This window comes from Pinus tabuliformis, chromosome 1_2, assembly GCF_031772625.1.
Source record: "Pinus tabuliformis cultivar Carrire ecotype Pingquan chromosome 1_2, CPIR1, whole genome shotgun sequence".
Lineage (NCBI taxonomy): Eukaryota > Viridiplantae > Streptophyta > Pinopsida > Pinales > Pinaceae > Pinus > Pinus tabuliformis.
In genome coordinates, this window is record NC_142298.1 from 995,047,530 (window position 1) to 995,062,951 (window position 15,422).

Below are 15,422 nucleotides of genomic sequence, written 5' to 3' on the forward strand. Positions count from 1 at the left end.
TTTCCTCATCTACTTATGGTGAAATAGTGATAACTAATATTGGTAATCCAATCCATTAAACAATCTCTAATGATTCTAACCTTCTCTATTTACACATTCTCTATGTAACAACTCCTGGTTAAAAATTCATGTAATGAAAGTTAATAAAGGAAAAATACAATCATGATTAAGCGACACTTATTCCAAGTTGAATGTTGGGCAGATATATCCTAGTGGGCATCACTGGATGTGTTTTATGCTAAGGGAAATTGGCAAAGTAAATGGCTAAGGCATTAAAAAGGAAAAAAGGTATTTTTGGCACATTTATTTATGAAAATAAAAGAAAATAGGAGAAAAGGAAGGTGAAAGGTCACAGTTGCATGTGATGAGGAAATTGAAGGAAAATAATGGAAAATGAAGAAAATAAAAGCCTAATTGATAAAAAGGCTTCTCAGGATTAGTTGGTACCTTTTGTCAGTTCAGTTTTGGAGCTCTCTCAATATTCTCTCTCTCTCTCTCTCTCTCTCACTCTTGGACAATTAGAGTTTTCTTGGAGCACTCTAGCCTTGGGGTAAGGAAGGAAAAGCAAGAAAAAGGAAAGGAAGGAAAGTGAGGATCAAGCAAGGAAGAGCATGATCAAGCAACTTCAGCAAGAATACTTGCAGGTAATATATTTCATCTATGATTTCCTAGTTGGTTTTGACATGCATGGATTTGCGTGTTGGTGTATGGTTCTCTTGTTGTGGGTGGCAAGGTTTTGTCGGGTTATGACAGTGGTTTTCAGCCTAGACTTTCCTTTTTCTGGATAGGAATGGTGTGATGGGATTGTTTTCTCGTTTTTGAGCTTTGGAATTTCCAGATGGTTTCAGAATCTGGGGCAGAGGTGGTCTCAAGAAAATCCCAAAGGCCTAGGAATTCCTTGACTGGTTTTGGCGGGATACATGGTAAAGACTAAGGGTGGAGTATTGGTTTAGGGCCAAGTAATCCTGTGTGGATTTCTATAAATCCTGAGAGACTGGTGTCTCGGTTTAGGGCCTAGTGATCCAGTGTGGATTGTAGTAAAGCTTGAGAGACAAGGAGACAGAAAATTCCTTAAGGATAGTGATGGAGTCTGGAGGCATTCCTAGCTCGGTTTGGTTTTGTGATATCAGTGTCAGTTTTGGTGAGATCACAGTTTAGTGAGAGTAGAGGTGGTTTAACCTCTGGATTCCCTTGCTTTTTTTTTGGATTGGTTTATCCACGATATTCCACATTCATGCTTGGAATATGGCATGAGGGTGACTGCTGAAATAAATGTTTTGTTTAGCCATGTCTACAGTCGGGTGGTATGTGGAAGTCCCGAACCTGGTCAAATTTTCCTATGTTTAATAAAATCTAAGTTCTCTTGCTTTGGTACTTAGTAATATGTGGATTTAATGGTTGTTATCTCATTGTTATTTTCATGGTTTAATGTTGGCTATAAGCATGGTTATATGACTGGTTATTGTCATGGTTATTTCGCGTATTTACTTGTAACTGAAAGGATAATGAATGCAAGAGATAATTGATGTCAAAACAGTTAAGGGAAGAGCATAGTGTAGAAATTTCACTAGTAGAAAAAACTGATATATGCAATGTCCTAAAGCATAGTACTTGTTCTACTTCTAAAAAACATTAAGTGGAAGCATAATCGAATTCATGAGCAACATCAAGTAGAAACATGCATAACTGATCAAGAGAAATAATCACACACACACAAGATATCTCCAGGGGAAAGCACCGGCATAAAACCCCAACCATGTATTATCAATCAAGTGGAAATCCTCTTCATAATACAAAAAGAATCAGCTCTCAAGCTATCCAATTCTCAATGAACTATGAAGATGTGAAGATGTGTCTCATGAACCAACCAAGCCCTATATATAAAGGCTTTACCTATGGTCCAATCCCTATTTCCTTGCGCAGTTTGCTTAGGAAATAATAGCAAAAGCATATGCAATTAATTCCAAACATACCAAGTTAACCAATGGTCCAACTACACAATCCTTGAGGACACTAGTTCCTCAACCATGCAAAAACTACTTACTAGAAATAGTCAAGCATTTGATAGTACACTATCCCACATCTGATCTCAACTGGGTCTCTGACAGAACTGACATGCAACAATTATCCATGAGTGAATTCTCAGTTATCTAAAATAATAGTTGTCACATGCATGCAAGCATTAACAAACTATATTTTATTATTTTAACAACTTGTTAAAATAATCTAACTGGACTTGACTAGTTAGAACTAAGTCAACTGATTCTCTCATTATAGAACTCATACTTATTCCCTCAATCAGTGGAGGAAATTAAGGATAAATTCCTCAATCAGTGGGACAAATCATGTGCATGCTCACAAAGACTTCAAATTCGAATTTCCTTAACTAATTAACTCAACTGAATTAATTAATTAATATTTCCAACTGCTGTTAAGACCAAAATTAATTTTACTTCCTATAGATAGACTAGGGACTGCTATAAATAGGAAGGGACCCAAAAATGCTATTTTTAGAACTTCTATTTTTAGCAGTTTCACCTCTCACCCAATGTGGCCAATGACCTCACTGGCCAAATTGCTACTTTTAGACATGCTATTTTTAGCACATTCTAAATTTAACATTTCTTGTTGCACATTTTTCAACACATGGTGATCCTCCTTGTCAAGTCTCATATGAGTTATCAGTCATTTATGCTCTATCTTGTATTCATTTCCTATAAATTACATTGATGCCAAGTGTTTAACAAAATGCCAGTCCCGGTTGGGGATGGTCAGAGCTAGTCCTGGTGTCAATTTTTGATTTGTAAGACTTGTTATTATGTAAATCATGGATTCTAAAAGTGTCATTGAATTATGAGCAGTGAATTGGGATTTGGGCATGAAAAATTGGCTCAAATCTCGGTGTTGCAGGCACAGTGCTGGGTAGAAAAGTCCCTGGATGCTGGCACACACATGTTGTGCATGCATCCATAGGTCCTCAAATGCACTCTTGCCCATATCAAGGGAGCGTTTAGGGTTTTATAGGTCTAAAATTTCAGTGAGACCCAGGGGCTGGTTAGGGGAATGACTGGGATGCATTCTGGGAGTCTTGTACTAGGTGCAGAAGGTCTTGTATGGTGTGTTTCCATCGATTCTACTTCCTTAAGGTTACTTAGGAGGTCGAATCATATCATAGTAACTTCTCGTCACATGTTTACCCTGGTTGGCTGGTTACTTGGGTAGATGTGGGAGGAGGGCATTACAAAGTGGTATCAGAGCATGGTTCACCCCTCAGACTAGATGGGATGTGTGTTTTTCATGCATTCATATCAGTTGCATGTGTGTTAATCATCCTTGTGGTCTATGTGCTTGTTGCATATGCATGGTGTTGGTCATGGTTGTAGTGATGTCTCCATGTGAAAGAGGATGTTGTTGGTGTGAAGTTTGTCATCATGAGTGTATGATTGGTTACACGTTGTTTATGCATGTTAGTATTCACATGTGGTCAAGTGTACAGTGATATGGTTGTTGTTGTCATGCATGAGTTCATGGTATGTGTAGTTGATATGGTCATGCATTGATGACTGGACTCTAGTTAGAATGATAGATATATGGTTACATACTATGTGCTATATTTCTATATGATGTCATGATTATGTTATCCATGTATTATGTTGATTTGTTCATCTTGGAGACTAGGTATCCTCCTCGAATTATACTAAGGTAAGTTGGTTTATTATGATTTGGTTTAGCTGACATGATATACCTTGCAGGAAGAATATTAAAGATGACTAGCAATATTGTAGACTATAGTTCCCAAGGCTCTCCCTATGGATTAGATAAGCAACGTGGTGTTGGGCACTCTTCTGATTTAGCAGACACGTTGAGAATCTTGAAGGAAAAAATAAGGAGTTTTACAGCGAACAATGAAAAAATCATGCAGGCACAAGAGAAACTAGTAGAGGATAATGCAATACTCCTTTAGAGTTTTTCAAAATTGCAGCGATAGGGGCCACTTCAGATCATCCATGAGCAGGAGGAAAAAACTAATGGGGCATATGGCAGCAGGTCTCATGGTGAGTACAGGTTGGATGGAGAGGACACGATCAGAGATGGCAGGTCCTTGGATACTCTAGATAGGAGGGGTGATAGGCACAGGTACTACTCTAATTCTAGTTCGGATAGGCATTATGATCATCATTTTTATCATCCTTACAGAAGCAGTGACAAGGGGTATTTTCTGGATGAGTTTAAGAAAGCAAAGCCACCTACATTCGCTGGAGAGATGAACAAATCACAGCATTTTGAGGCATGGTTTCTTGGTATGAGGAAGTTCTTTAGATTGCATGATTATTCAGAAAACATGAAAGAAAAGATAGCCACTTTCAGTCTTAAAGGGAAAGAAAATATTTGGTGGGATGATGTGAAGAATGCTAGAGGTATTCATGAGAATGACTTGAATTGGAATGAGCTTGAGAGGCTCTTCAAGAAGAAGTATTTTTCAGAAAGGTACTATGATGATAGAGCTAAGGAGTTTTATGAGTTGTAGATGGGTTCCATGATAGATGATGAGTATACTAGCAGGTTCTTGGAGCTATTGAGATATGTGCCTTACCTCAAGGAGGAGAAGGCCAAGGTTTAGAGATTCATCAGTGGACTTCCAGTAGCATACACAAACCGAATTGAGTTTGATGAGCCTATATCATTGGAGGAGGCCATCTGAAAGCTGAAACATTGTTATGGGTAGTCGAAGTGCAAAGTTGAGCATAAGCGTGAATTGAAAGGAAATGAGAAAGTTAAAGGAAAATGGCCACCAAAGTGAGGAAACCTCAAGATGCAAGTGAGAAATAAAATGTAGTCCCTTACAAGAATTTCAATACAGTTGAGAAGGGACATGGAGAGCAGCAGACTAGAGGCAATGGTAGAGCATCGTTGTAGTGTTGGATATGTGGAAAGGATCATCGTAAGAGGGAGTGTCCACAGTATCATGGTGGCAGACCCAAGATCTATAGTTCTAAGGAGGCACATACAATTGATGATGTTGATCATATCATTCCTCAAATATATGCAGTTGTGGACAACAGGTAGGTAGATCATCATTCATCTATCATTGATATGGATGGTAAGATTTGTGATCAATTTGTTTCTATTTTGATTGATCCTAGATCAAATTATAGTTATATTAATCATGACCTGGTGGATAAGTGTGGTTTGAGAAAAAAAGTGCATGCAGAATCTTGGTTCGTACAGTTGGATACAAGTAAAAATAAGAGAGTTCACCATCGGGTAAGAGCTTGTGCATTTGAGTTACATGCTATGCCTACAACAATACATTTGAATGTACTTCCATTGGGATTGTATAGCATGATTTTGGGTATGGATTGGTTGTACCTTCATAGGACCAAAGTGGATTGCTTCGACAAGGCCATTAAGTGCTTGGATGATAATGGGGAAAATATAATTTTGCAGGGAAAGAATAAGCCTACATCAGTGAGGATGGTTACCGCTATGCAGGATAAGAGTAGTTGCAGAAAAGGTTGTGTGATGTTTGCACCATATATCTAGTGATAAGGGTAAAGATGTGGAGGATGCAGAAATATTCAAGATGTACCTATATTGTAGCAGTATCAAGATGTGTTTCCAGCACAAATTCCATAGTTACCTCCTGACAAGGAAGTAGATTTCTCTATTGAGTTGGTGTCAGGGGCAACACCAACATCAAAGGCACCTTACAGGATGAGTACTCTAGAGATAGTAGAGTTGAAATTACAATTAAAGGAGATCATTGACAAGGGATACATTAGGCCAAGTGTATCACCATAGGGTGCACCATTGTTGTTCATAAAGAAGAAAGATGGTACTATAAGATTGTGCTTTGATTACAGACAATTGAACAAGGTAATGATCAATAACATGTACCAATTGTCGAGGATTGTTGATTTGTTTGATCAGTTGAAGGGAGAAGCAATGTTCTCTAAGATCGACTTGAGATCAGGATACCATCGGGTACGCATCAAGGAAAACAATACCTACAATATTGCATTCAAGACCAGGTATGGGCATTATGATTTTGTTGTAGTTCCATTCGGTTTTATTAATTCCCTAGCTACATTTATGTGTTTGCTAAATAATGTGTTGTGTCCTTATTTGGAAAAGTTTGTTATTTTATTCATTGATGACATCTTGATATACTCCAAGAATGAAGAAGAGCATGCTGAGCATTTAGTAGCAATATTGAGATTCCTAAGAGAGCATCAGTTGTATGCCAAGCTTAGCAAGTGCAACTTCTTTCAGATAGAGGTGCATTACTTGGGACATGTTGTTTCCAAGGAAGGCATAATAGTAGATCCAAAAAAGAAGGGCCATCATGGAGTGAGAAGCTCCTAAGAATGTGGATTAGGTGAGATCATTCATGGGATTGGTAGGTTACTATAGGAGGTCCATCAGGAACTTCTCATGCATTACATATCCTATGAAACCCTTGCAGAAGAAACATAAGAAGTTCGAATGGATAGAAGAATGTGCAACGAGTTTCAGGCAGTTGAAGCCGTTGTTGACCAATGCTCTATTCCTTAAGATTGCATATCCAGATAAAGAGTTTGTAGTGTGTACAGATTTCTCTATTGAGTTGGTGTCAGGGGCAACACCAACATCAAAGGCACCTTACAGGATGAGTACTCTAGAGATAGTAGAGTTGAAATTACATTTAAAGGAGATCATTGACAAGGGATACATTAGGCCAAGTGTATCACCTTAGGGTGCACCATTGTTGTTCGTAAAGAAGAAAGATGGTACTATAAGATTGTGCTTTGATTACAGACAGTTGAACAAGGTAATGATCAATAACATGTACCGATTGCCGAGGATTGTTGATTTGTTTGATCAGTTGAAGGGAGAAGCAATGTTCTCTAAGATCGACTTGAGATCAGGATACCATCGTGTACGCATCAAGGAAAAGGATACCTACAATATTGCATTCAAGACCAGGTATGGGAATTATGATTTTGTTGTAGTTCCATTCGGTTTTATTAATTCCCTAGCTACATTTATGTGTTTGCTGAATAATGTGTTGTGTCCTTATTTGGAAAATTTTTTTATTGTATTCATTGATGACATCTTGATATACTCCAAGAATGAAGAAGAGCATGTTGAGCATTTAGCAGCAGTATTGAGATTGCTAAGAGAGCATCAGTTGTATGCCAAGCTTAGCAAGTGTAGCTTCTTTCAGATAGAGGTGCATTACTTGGGACATGTTGTTTCCAAGGAAGGCATAATAGTAGATCCGCAAAAAAGAAGGGCCATCATGGAGTGAGAAGCTCCAAAGAATGTGGATTAGGTGAGATCATTCATGGGATTGGTAGGTTACTATAGGAGGTTCATCAGGAACTTCTCATGCATTACATATCCTATGAAATCCTTGTAGAAGAAACATAAGAAGTTAGAATGGATAGAAGAATGTGCAACGAGTTTCAGGTAGTTGAAGCCATTGTTGACCAATGCTCCATTCCTTAAGATTGCAGATCCAGATAAAGAGTTTGTAGTGTGTACAGATGCATGTAAAATAGGACTTGGTGGAGTCCTTATGAAAGAGGGATAGGTGGTGTGCTATGAGTCCAAGAAGTTGAATGAGCACGAATAGAACGATGTGACTCATGATCTTGAGTTGGCCTTCAATACAACTTATAATTTGCAGACAGATGGACAGACAGAGAGGGTCAATAGGATCTTGGAGGATATGTTGAGGATGTACATGATGCACCAGCAAATAATATGGGAGGATTATCTTCCATTGGTTGAGTTCAAATACAAAAATTGTTATCAGGATTCATTGAGGATGAGTCATTTCGAGGCATTGTATGAGAGGAGTTGTAATACTCCCATCAACTGGAGTGATCCAGTGAACAGGGTACTTATTGGACTGGATATGTTGGCAAACATGGAATAGGAAATGCAGGTTATAAAGAAGAATCTCACGGCAACACAAGATAGACAAAAGATTTATGTGGACCAACATATAGCATTCAAGGAGTTTCAGGTTGGGGAGCATGTGTATTTGCGCATCAAGGCCAAGAAGAGTTATTTGAGGATTGGATCATGTGCCAAGTTGGCACCAGGTATTGTGGGCCTTTTGAGATCCTTGAGAGGATTGGAACGGTGGCCTATCGACTTACACTGCCTTGAATAGGGAAATTCCATGATGTTTTCCATGTTTCATTACTTAAAAGGTATATAAAGGATGTTGATCATGTTATTGAGTGGTCTATATTGCAGGTGGAGCAAGAAGGAGAATTCTAGTTGGAGCCTCAGTGCATATTGCAGTGGAAGCAACTCATGCTCAGGAACAGATCCATAGAGCAAGTTAAAGTGTAGTGGATGCACTTTGGGCCCAAAGAAGCTACATGGGAGATGGTAGATCAAATGTGGGCCATGTATCCTTCTTTGTTTTCCAGTGGAGGCAAAGCAGTTTTGGTTTGATGTTTGACATATGTTTGGCATATGTTTTGTTGATGTTTTGGTATATGTACATATGTATATGGATGTAAATACCACCATGAGCTAAGTTATAAAGCTCCAATAAGAAGTATGGTTGTTATCTTTTCATGTTGTCATGATGTTTTGATTTTGAGCAGGTCATTCATTGTAAATACTGCAACGAGCTAAGTTATAAAGCTCCATGGGAAATATGTTTTCTTTTCAGCGGTTTTGTTGAGGTCTTGATGTGGTTTAACACTAAGGACGGTGTTCCCCAAGGAGGAGGGGTCTGTAACATCCCCTGGTTACAGACTTGTCAAAAACAATTCACTCTAAATGCCTCATAATTGATAAAGTGATTTTGATTATTGACCGATATTATCCATTGGTTTAGTTAGGGATATTGTTATAGTTGTGTTTAATACTTTCCGTTCATAAGGTGAAAATGCTACTTCTGGCCTATTCATTCTAACAAACTACCATCCAAGAAACCTTTTCAAATTTCTCTTCGAAGGTATTGATGAAAATACTCCTATGGTGGACCACTCCTATAAAACCCTAACGAGTTATCATGAGAACCCTAGCATGATCAATTCGAGGAATATTTTAGTCATTATCTAAGATGTTTTCTTTAAAATGAGTCTTTAGGGTAGAAGGACCAATCAATAAATATTAGTAATTAAAAACTTTTCACGCCATACCATGCTCTTAAGGAGCGGATTTTCCTCCCCACCTATTAAGTAACCTATCTGAGGTCAATCATAATCATAGTTTTTTTCATAAACATATTAGTTGAGGGATAGGATGTCTCATTATGAGCCAACCTACCATGATCATGGGTCCTAACGAAAATGACATTACCGCTACTAGTCCCCAAACCAGGGTAATGGCTTTCAGTTGAAAAGTTGGAAGACAACCAGTCTCATCACGAGTCGGCTTATTCATTCTTGTTACTTCTTGTGATGACATTGTCATTAGTTGGTTACCAAGCCAGGACAATAGCCTTCAATTAATTTCTAAACAAATGTAAATGCTTTCAATTGACTCTAAATCTATATCTAATAGATGGGACATATGCATTTCGTGGGGTTAAAAGTCATCCTTTGAGGTTATAGACACCAGCTGGCAGCAAGGCCATGCCTATGGTATAAGAGTTGATTTTACACTATGGTTTACTTGGTTGCTTTTGTCTTTCCCTAAACTCATTATCATATCTCCCTAAGAATGGCTTTAGGATTCTTCCGACATTATGCTTTGGAGTTATCTTTTGGATTTTTATTTTTTATAATTCTTTTTTACTTTTTATTTTTATTTTTTTTACTATGGAGGCAGGACCCTTAGTGCAGGTGATTCAATTTTCCCGGATAAGAGGAGCTTCAAATATATGTTAGATAATGGTAAGACGGTCACTGTGGGAAGGTATTATTCTGTCTATTCTTAACACCATGAATTTCAAATCATGTCACTTATATTTACAATGAGGATATTAAAGTAAAACTTATGATCAATGTTGTCCCTGAGATACTCGTGGAAATTTTAATAGTTGGATATTTTATTCAGTAATAACACCATCCTCGCAATTTAGTATTCCTATGGTAGCCCTTGTGTTAGACTTTCTTGAAATCAGTCTTAATAAATAAAGAGTCCAACAGACACTCTATTTTTTTAGAACAAGCTCTATCTAGCAAAGGAAATGTTGATTACACAGAGTTGCAAGAACACTATTATGAGTGTAAAGGTCATCCATAGATGTTTTAATAAAAAAAATTTGCAAGGAGCGATAGTACAACAACTGCTTTTCTTGCATGAGGACATGCAAAATGATCAACATGGGGAATGTCAAGCCTCTGTTTTCTCTTTCTTTATATCACCTTTTACTCAAAAATCCCTGATGATTTTGTTTAGTTTGAATGGTTATTGTCGTGGTTTTGTGCATTCTTGGAGATAATAAAGTAATTATTTACTATTTTCCATGATTCCCTTGTTTTAATGAGATTTAAAAATTAAAAGCATCATTAATAATAGTTCGTGTGTTTATAGGTTTAAACTTAGTTGATTACCTTTTTATGCATATGCCAACAGACCTTGATCTTGCACTCACCTCCTTATACTATGCATCATATTCCTGCACCAATTGGGATTCATGTACTCATGAGGATTCTTGCACCAGTTTATTATAAGTTATAGACTACCCACACTCTGAAGGGTTCTTGCACCACACATCAAGTTCCTGCACTCACATTCCTGCACTAAAGGCAAAGAATATGTAGACTACTTCAATTATTCAAACTTAGAGGACATTACTTACTTGGAAGTTTGAATATCAGTTCGAGGATATTTTGGGAAATGCTTGTTGGTCAACATTGCAATTAGTTTTCACCACCAGTCAAAGGCTAAGAAAAGAGGAGCGATTTACCAAAACAGTCCCTCATGTACCAGATTCAACTCCTCTATTTGAAATTTAGTTGCACTAGAACTATATCCGACTTTTATCCATGGAAAATTGTTACGATTTGTAATTTGTTCCTTCTGTACTCGATTGGCTTGTAAATAGGCTGATTTGTAATGTAAAGATATATATAAACTGAAAGAAGGCCTTGAGCCTGGGGAGAGACGGTTTCAATGTAACATTACGCGAGTATAGTCAATATGTGGATCACTCCCTCTGTTTGTTGGAGTCTGATCTTTTCCTGCACCATGTAAAGACTAAGATTTCAAATATTAATCAAAGCACTTCACACTAGGTTTTGTTTAATTATGTTATACATTTTATGATTATAATCTCTGCGTGAGCTAAATTGTTGATAGAGGGTGCGAGCTGGCTGGGTTGGCCACAAAACCATCTCGACACTACTCTGATTTGATGAGATTAGGGTATGTTATTATTTGTTGAGTGAGTATATTGAATTTGTCATTTACTGTGTGGCGTGGTGTGCTTAATGTTAGATCTGTAGGGTCTCTTAAAGTGTTTTTCATTCAAATCTCTTTTTACTTTACTTGCGAAAATTTTTACCCGGATAGAATGAATTTTGTATGAAAAATGATAGGCTAGTGATCTATCATTCTTCCTTTGAATTATGCATATTCATGCTGTGTAATCTGCAAAATGTTTTTTGTGATTTGAATTGGTCATTTTGATTTATACTTTGGCTTATGAGACTTTGTTTCTCTAGGCGATGACCATGCATCTTTTGATTCAGCTAGAACTTGAGTTTTGTAATATCGCACTAATTTCGATTTGTCACCTCTACCCTAACGATTGTGATGAAGGATGCACAGTGTATCTGATGTCTAGCTGTAGGGGTTAGTGTGCTTTTTATCCATCAAAATTATTCTAGTTCTAAATGTTTGCATTGGTCTCAAAACATGTTGAGGGCTTGAGAATTCAATATGCCTGCACTACTTATCATTATTAGAAGACCTCTATGATTTTGAAGCCCGCAGTGATGCATACATTTTTAAATAAACGGTAACACCTAGATTGACAAATTCATCTTTTGAATATTCATTTGATGTGTTTTCTTCCAGGTGTCATTTATTTCAAAGACATGATAATTGCTACAGTAAGAGAGAGAGTGGAAATATTTAAATTAGGTCTATTTTATTTGCACAATAAACTCACTTGAAAATGTGTGATGATGCTTTTAGTAAGCCAAGTTCTAATCTCCTCAAAGCTCTAGTGAATCAAGGTGGGTTGGATAGAATTAGTGCAAAATTGTTAAAATAGTTTTATGTTTCTTAATCTGCTTTGCATGAAGAATGGTGTGGATTGACCTTGACTTTGTTTCAGAATATACAATCTTCCTTTCTAAAGTTTAAGAATAAAAAGTCACTACACTCATTTAAAAATCACCAACAAATATAGCAAGAATATCTATAAATAATGACATAAAATATATGAGGCATATCCATATTGAAATATTAATTTTTGCAATGTTAAATATTATAAATCGCATTGGTCAATCCTATAACAACATTTTTTTATCAAAATCTATGAAATGATTGAATTTTATAAATAATGCCAATATGTGAGCTTGAAGTGTTGTTGGTACATACAACAACAACCATTAGACTCTCTAAATGTGATAATTATTCATGTGTCTTGTAACCCTTGAGAAAGTCTGAGCATTTTTCACTTGTGGAAAAAACGAAAAAAAGTTGTTGAGGATCAAAGAAAAATATTATTTATATTTTTCAAATTTTAATTTATGGTGTAATGATGGTGATTATCTAGAGTTTTGATATCACTTTGATGGCTAGACAATAAAACCATACAATAATATAATAGATAGAACTGTACTCTATAAATCAAATCAAGTTAATTAAGTATTTGAAAATAATTCATTAAATAAACTCAAAATTATTAATAATTATTTTAATAGAAGTTTATATTTTTAATAGGGCTTTATAATTATTAAGAATTATTAGGTGGATGGGAGGGATTTAAAATCCATAAAATAATGTAGAATATTAGTAGTAGGATGCACAAATAAAAAGTTAAGATTACCTCCAAAATAGTTACGATCTTTTTTCTTTTCAATTAAATTGATTAATTATTTTTTATTTTTACTAATAAAATTGTATATTATTAATAAAATGTTAATATATTTATATGACTATTATATATTATCAATAAAATGTGGACATAGTTATATAAAAGTGAGGGAGTATAAATACTTAATTATTTTTTTTATCATTTTTATTTATTTGTACAAACTTTTTATTTAATCCAATAAAAAATAATATAAATAATCAATTATTTTTCATATTTTTATTCATTTATACAATTTTTTTAAAAATAATATAAATAATCAATTATTTTTCATTACTTTTATTCATTTTTACAAAAAATAAATATTTTTTTTCACTCATATTTCAATGTGAAAATGAAATAGAAAACAAAAAATAATTAATTATTAATCTAATAAGTAGTAAATATAAATACCTAATTATTTTAATATTTTTTTAAAATTTATACAAATTTTTCATTTTTCCTACTAATATTCTCAGATTAAAATGTCATATAAAAGTGAGTAATTAATCAATTATTTTTATCTTTTTTATTAATCTATCTGTTTCTTTTTTCCATCTTAAAATATAATGAAAGTAAAGGTAAATAATCAATTTTATTTTTAATATTTTATTATTTTTTCTCATATATTAAAAAGTAATGTAAAGTAAATATAAATTATTTTCTATATCCATTATAATAAAATAAATAAATAACTAATTATTTTTATGAATAAATTACTATTAATAAATAATTATTATTATTATTTCATATTTTAATATTAAATGTTGAAATGCAATAGAAAATAAGTATAAAAAACTACTATTATTTTTCTCCACTTTCACAACACCGCTATGACTCTGAGACTGATTGCTCTCGCGATTCTGTCTTCGCCCCTCAATCACGGAGCTCTTCTTATTACGCCTCCTCGCACACGCCACACTTAATCCAATCCATCCCTTGCCCCTTCCTCAATTAATCTAATTCATCCATCCCTTGTCTTTCCCATCTTCACTTTCTCCGGGCGGACTCGCAGCTTCACCACAACGACAAGTCATGATTATATATCTACTCTCCACTTTGACAACACCGCTATGACTGTGAGACCAATGACCTCATTGCTCTCGCCATTCTGTCTTCGCCCCTCAATCTTATTACGCCTCCTCGCACAGGCCATACTCGTCGGACGTTTACGGCAGCGCCTAACCAGCATATTATAGGGTATTCAATGCGTCGAGAGATGCACCGGAGATAGCTCGCTAACACGCGAATTGCTTTTTTTTATTTAGTGGCGAGTTTCCGAATTCGTGTGTTAACGGTCTATCTCCCTTGCATCTCCCGACACATTGAATACCTATAGTATGCTGGTTAGGCGCTGCCTTCACTGTTTCTCCACATTAAGCGCATTTTCTCCTATAAATACTCGTTGATATTTAATCACAATAAAGAAAGTGATATTTGGAAAACCCACTAATTTGGAAAACCCACTAATTTTGGCAAACCATTCCATTGATATTTGGAAAACCCACTAATTTTGGCAATCATCACGCCCTCGTCCTCAATTAATCCAATCCATCCATCCCTTGCCCCTTCCTCAATTAATCCAATTCATCCATGCTCACTCTCATCCTACGTGTTTCCCATCTTCACTTTCTCCGGGCAGACTCGCAGCTTCACCACAGCGACAAGTCATGATTATATATCTACTCTCCACTTTGACAGTAGATAAATATCGCAAAGTTGTTTTGAGTTCTCTCACCCAGTCTTCTTGTCACAGTGAAATCTGTTCAACACAACACATAGTTACATGTCTCAAATGATGCATAACCACTTAATAAATGTTTTCAAAGTATCAAATCATGAGACTTCGAACCATAACCACTTAATGAATATTTTCAAAGTTTCAAGATTGCGAAGCATAACTATTTAATAAATATTTTCGAAGTTCCAAGATTGCGAAGGATAACTACTAAATAAATATTTTCAAATAAGGAGACTGTGAAGACTAATCACTGAATAAATATTTTCAAAGATTGTTGAATTGAGATTTCTGTGATCTATATCAAATTTATGAGAGATTTTTCAGCGTAAATCACATAAAATTTCATTTGTATGAAATTTTAAATATTTTCAAATCAGGGACTGTGAAGACTAATCACTGAATAAATATTTAATAAATATTTTCAAAGATTATTGAATTGAGATTTCTGTGATCCATATCAAATTTATGAAAGATTCTTCAGTGTAAATCACATAAAATTTCATTTGTATAAAATTTTATGTGATTTACACAAAAAAATCTCTCATAAATTTTCAAAAATTGTGAAAGATAACCACTAATAAATATTTAATAAATATTTTCAAATAACGAGACTGCGAAGAATAACCACCGAACAAATATCTAATAACTATTTTCAAAGTTTCAAGATTGCGAAGATAACCACTAAATAAATATCTTCAA

At 35.3% G+C, this 15,422-nt stretch overlaps 1 protein-coding gene across 1 annotated transcript in view; it reads right to left on the reverse strand.

Moving 5' to 3' along the window:
• Window positions 1–14,138, reverse strand: part of LOC149209404 (glucoamylase-like) — a 71,111-nt gene extending 56,973 nt beyond the window's left edge. The window contains exon 1 of the mRNA XM_089398614.1: window positions 14,034–14,138. Within this exon, the coding sequence (XP_089254740.1) occupies window positions 14,034–14,138 (105 nt within the window). The remainder of the gene's footprint in view (window positions 1–14,033) is intronic.
• Between the last annotated feature and the right edge of the window lie 1,284 nt (window positions 14,139–15,422).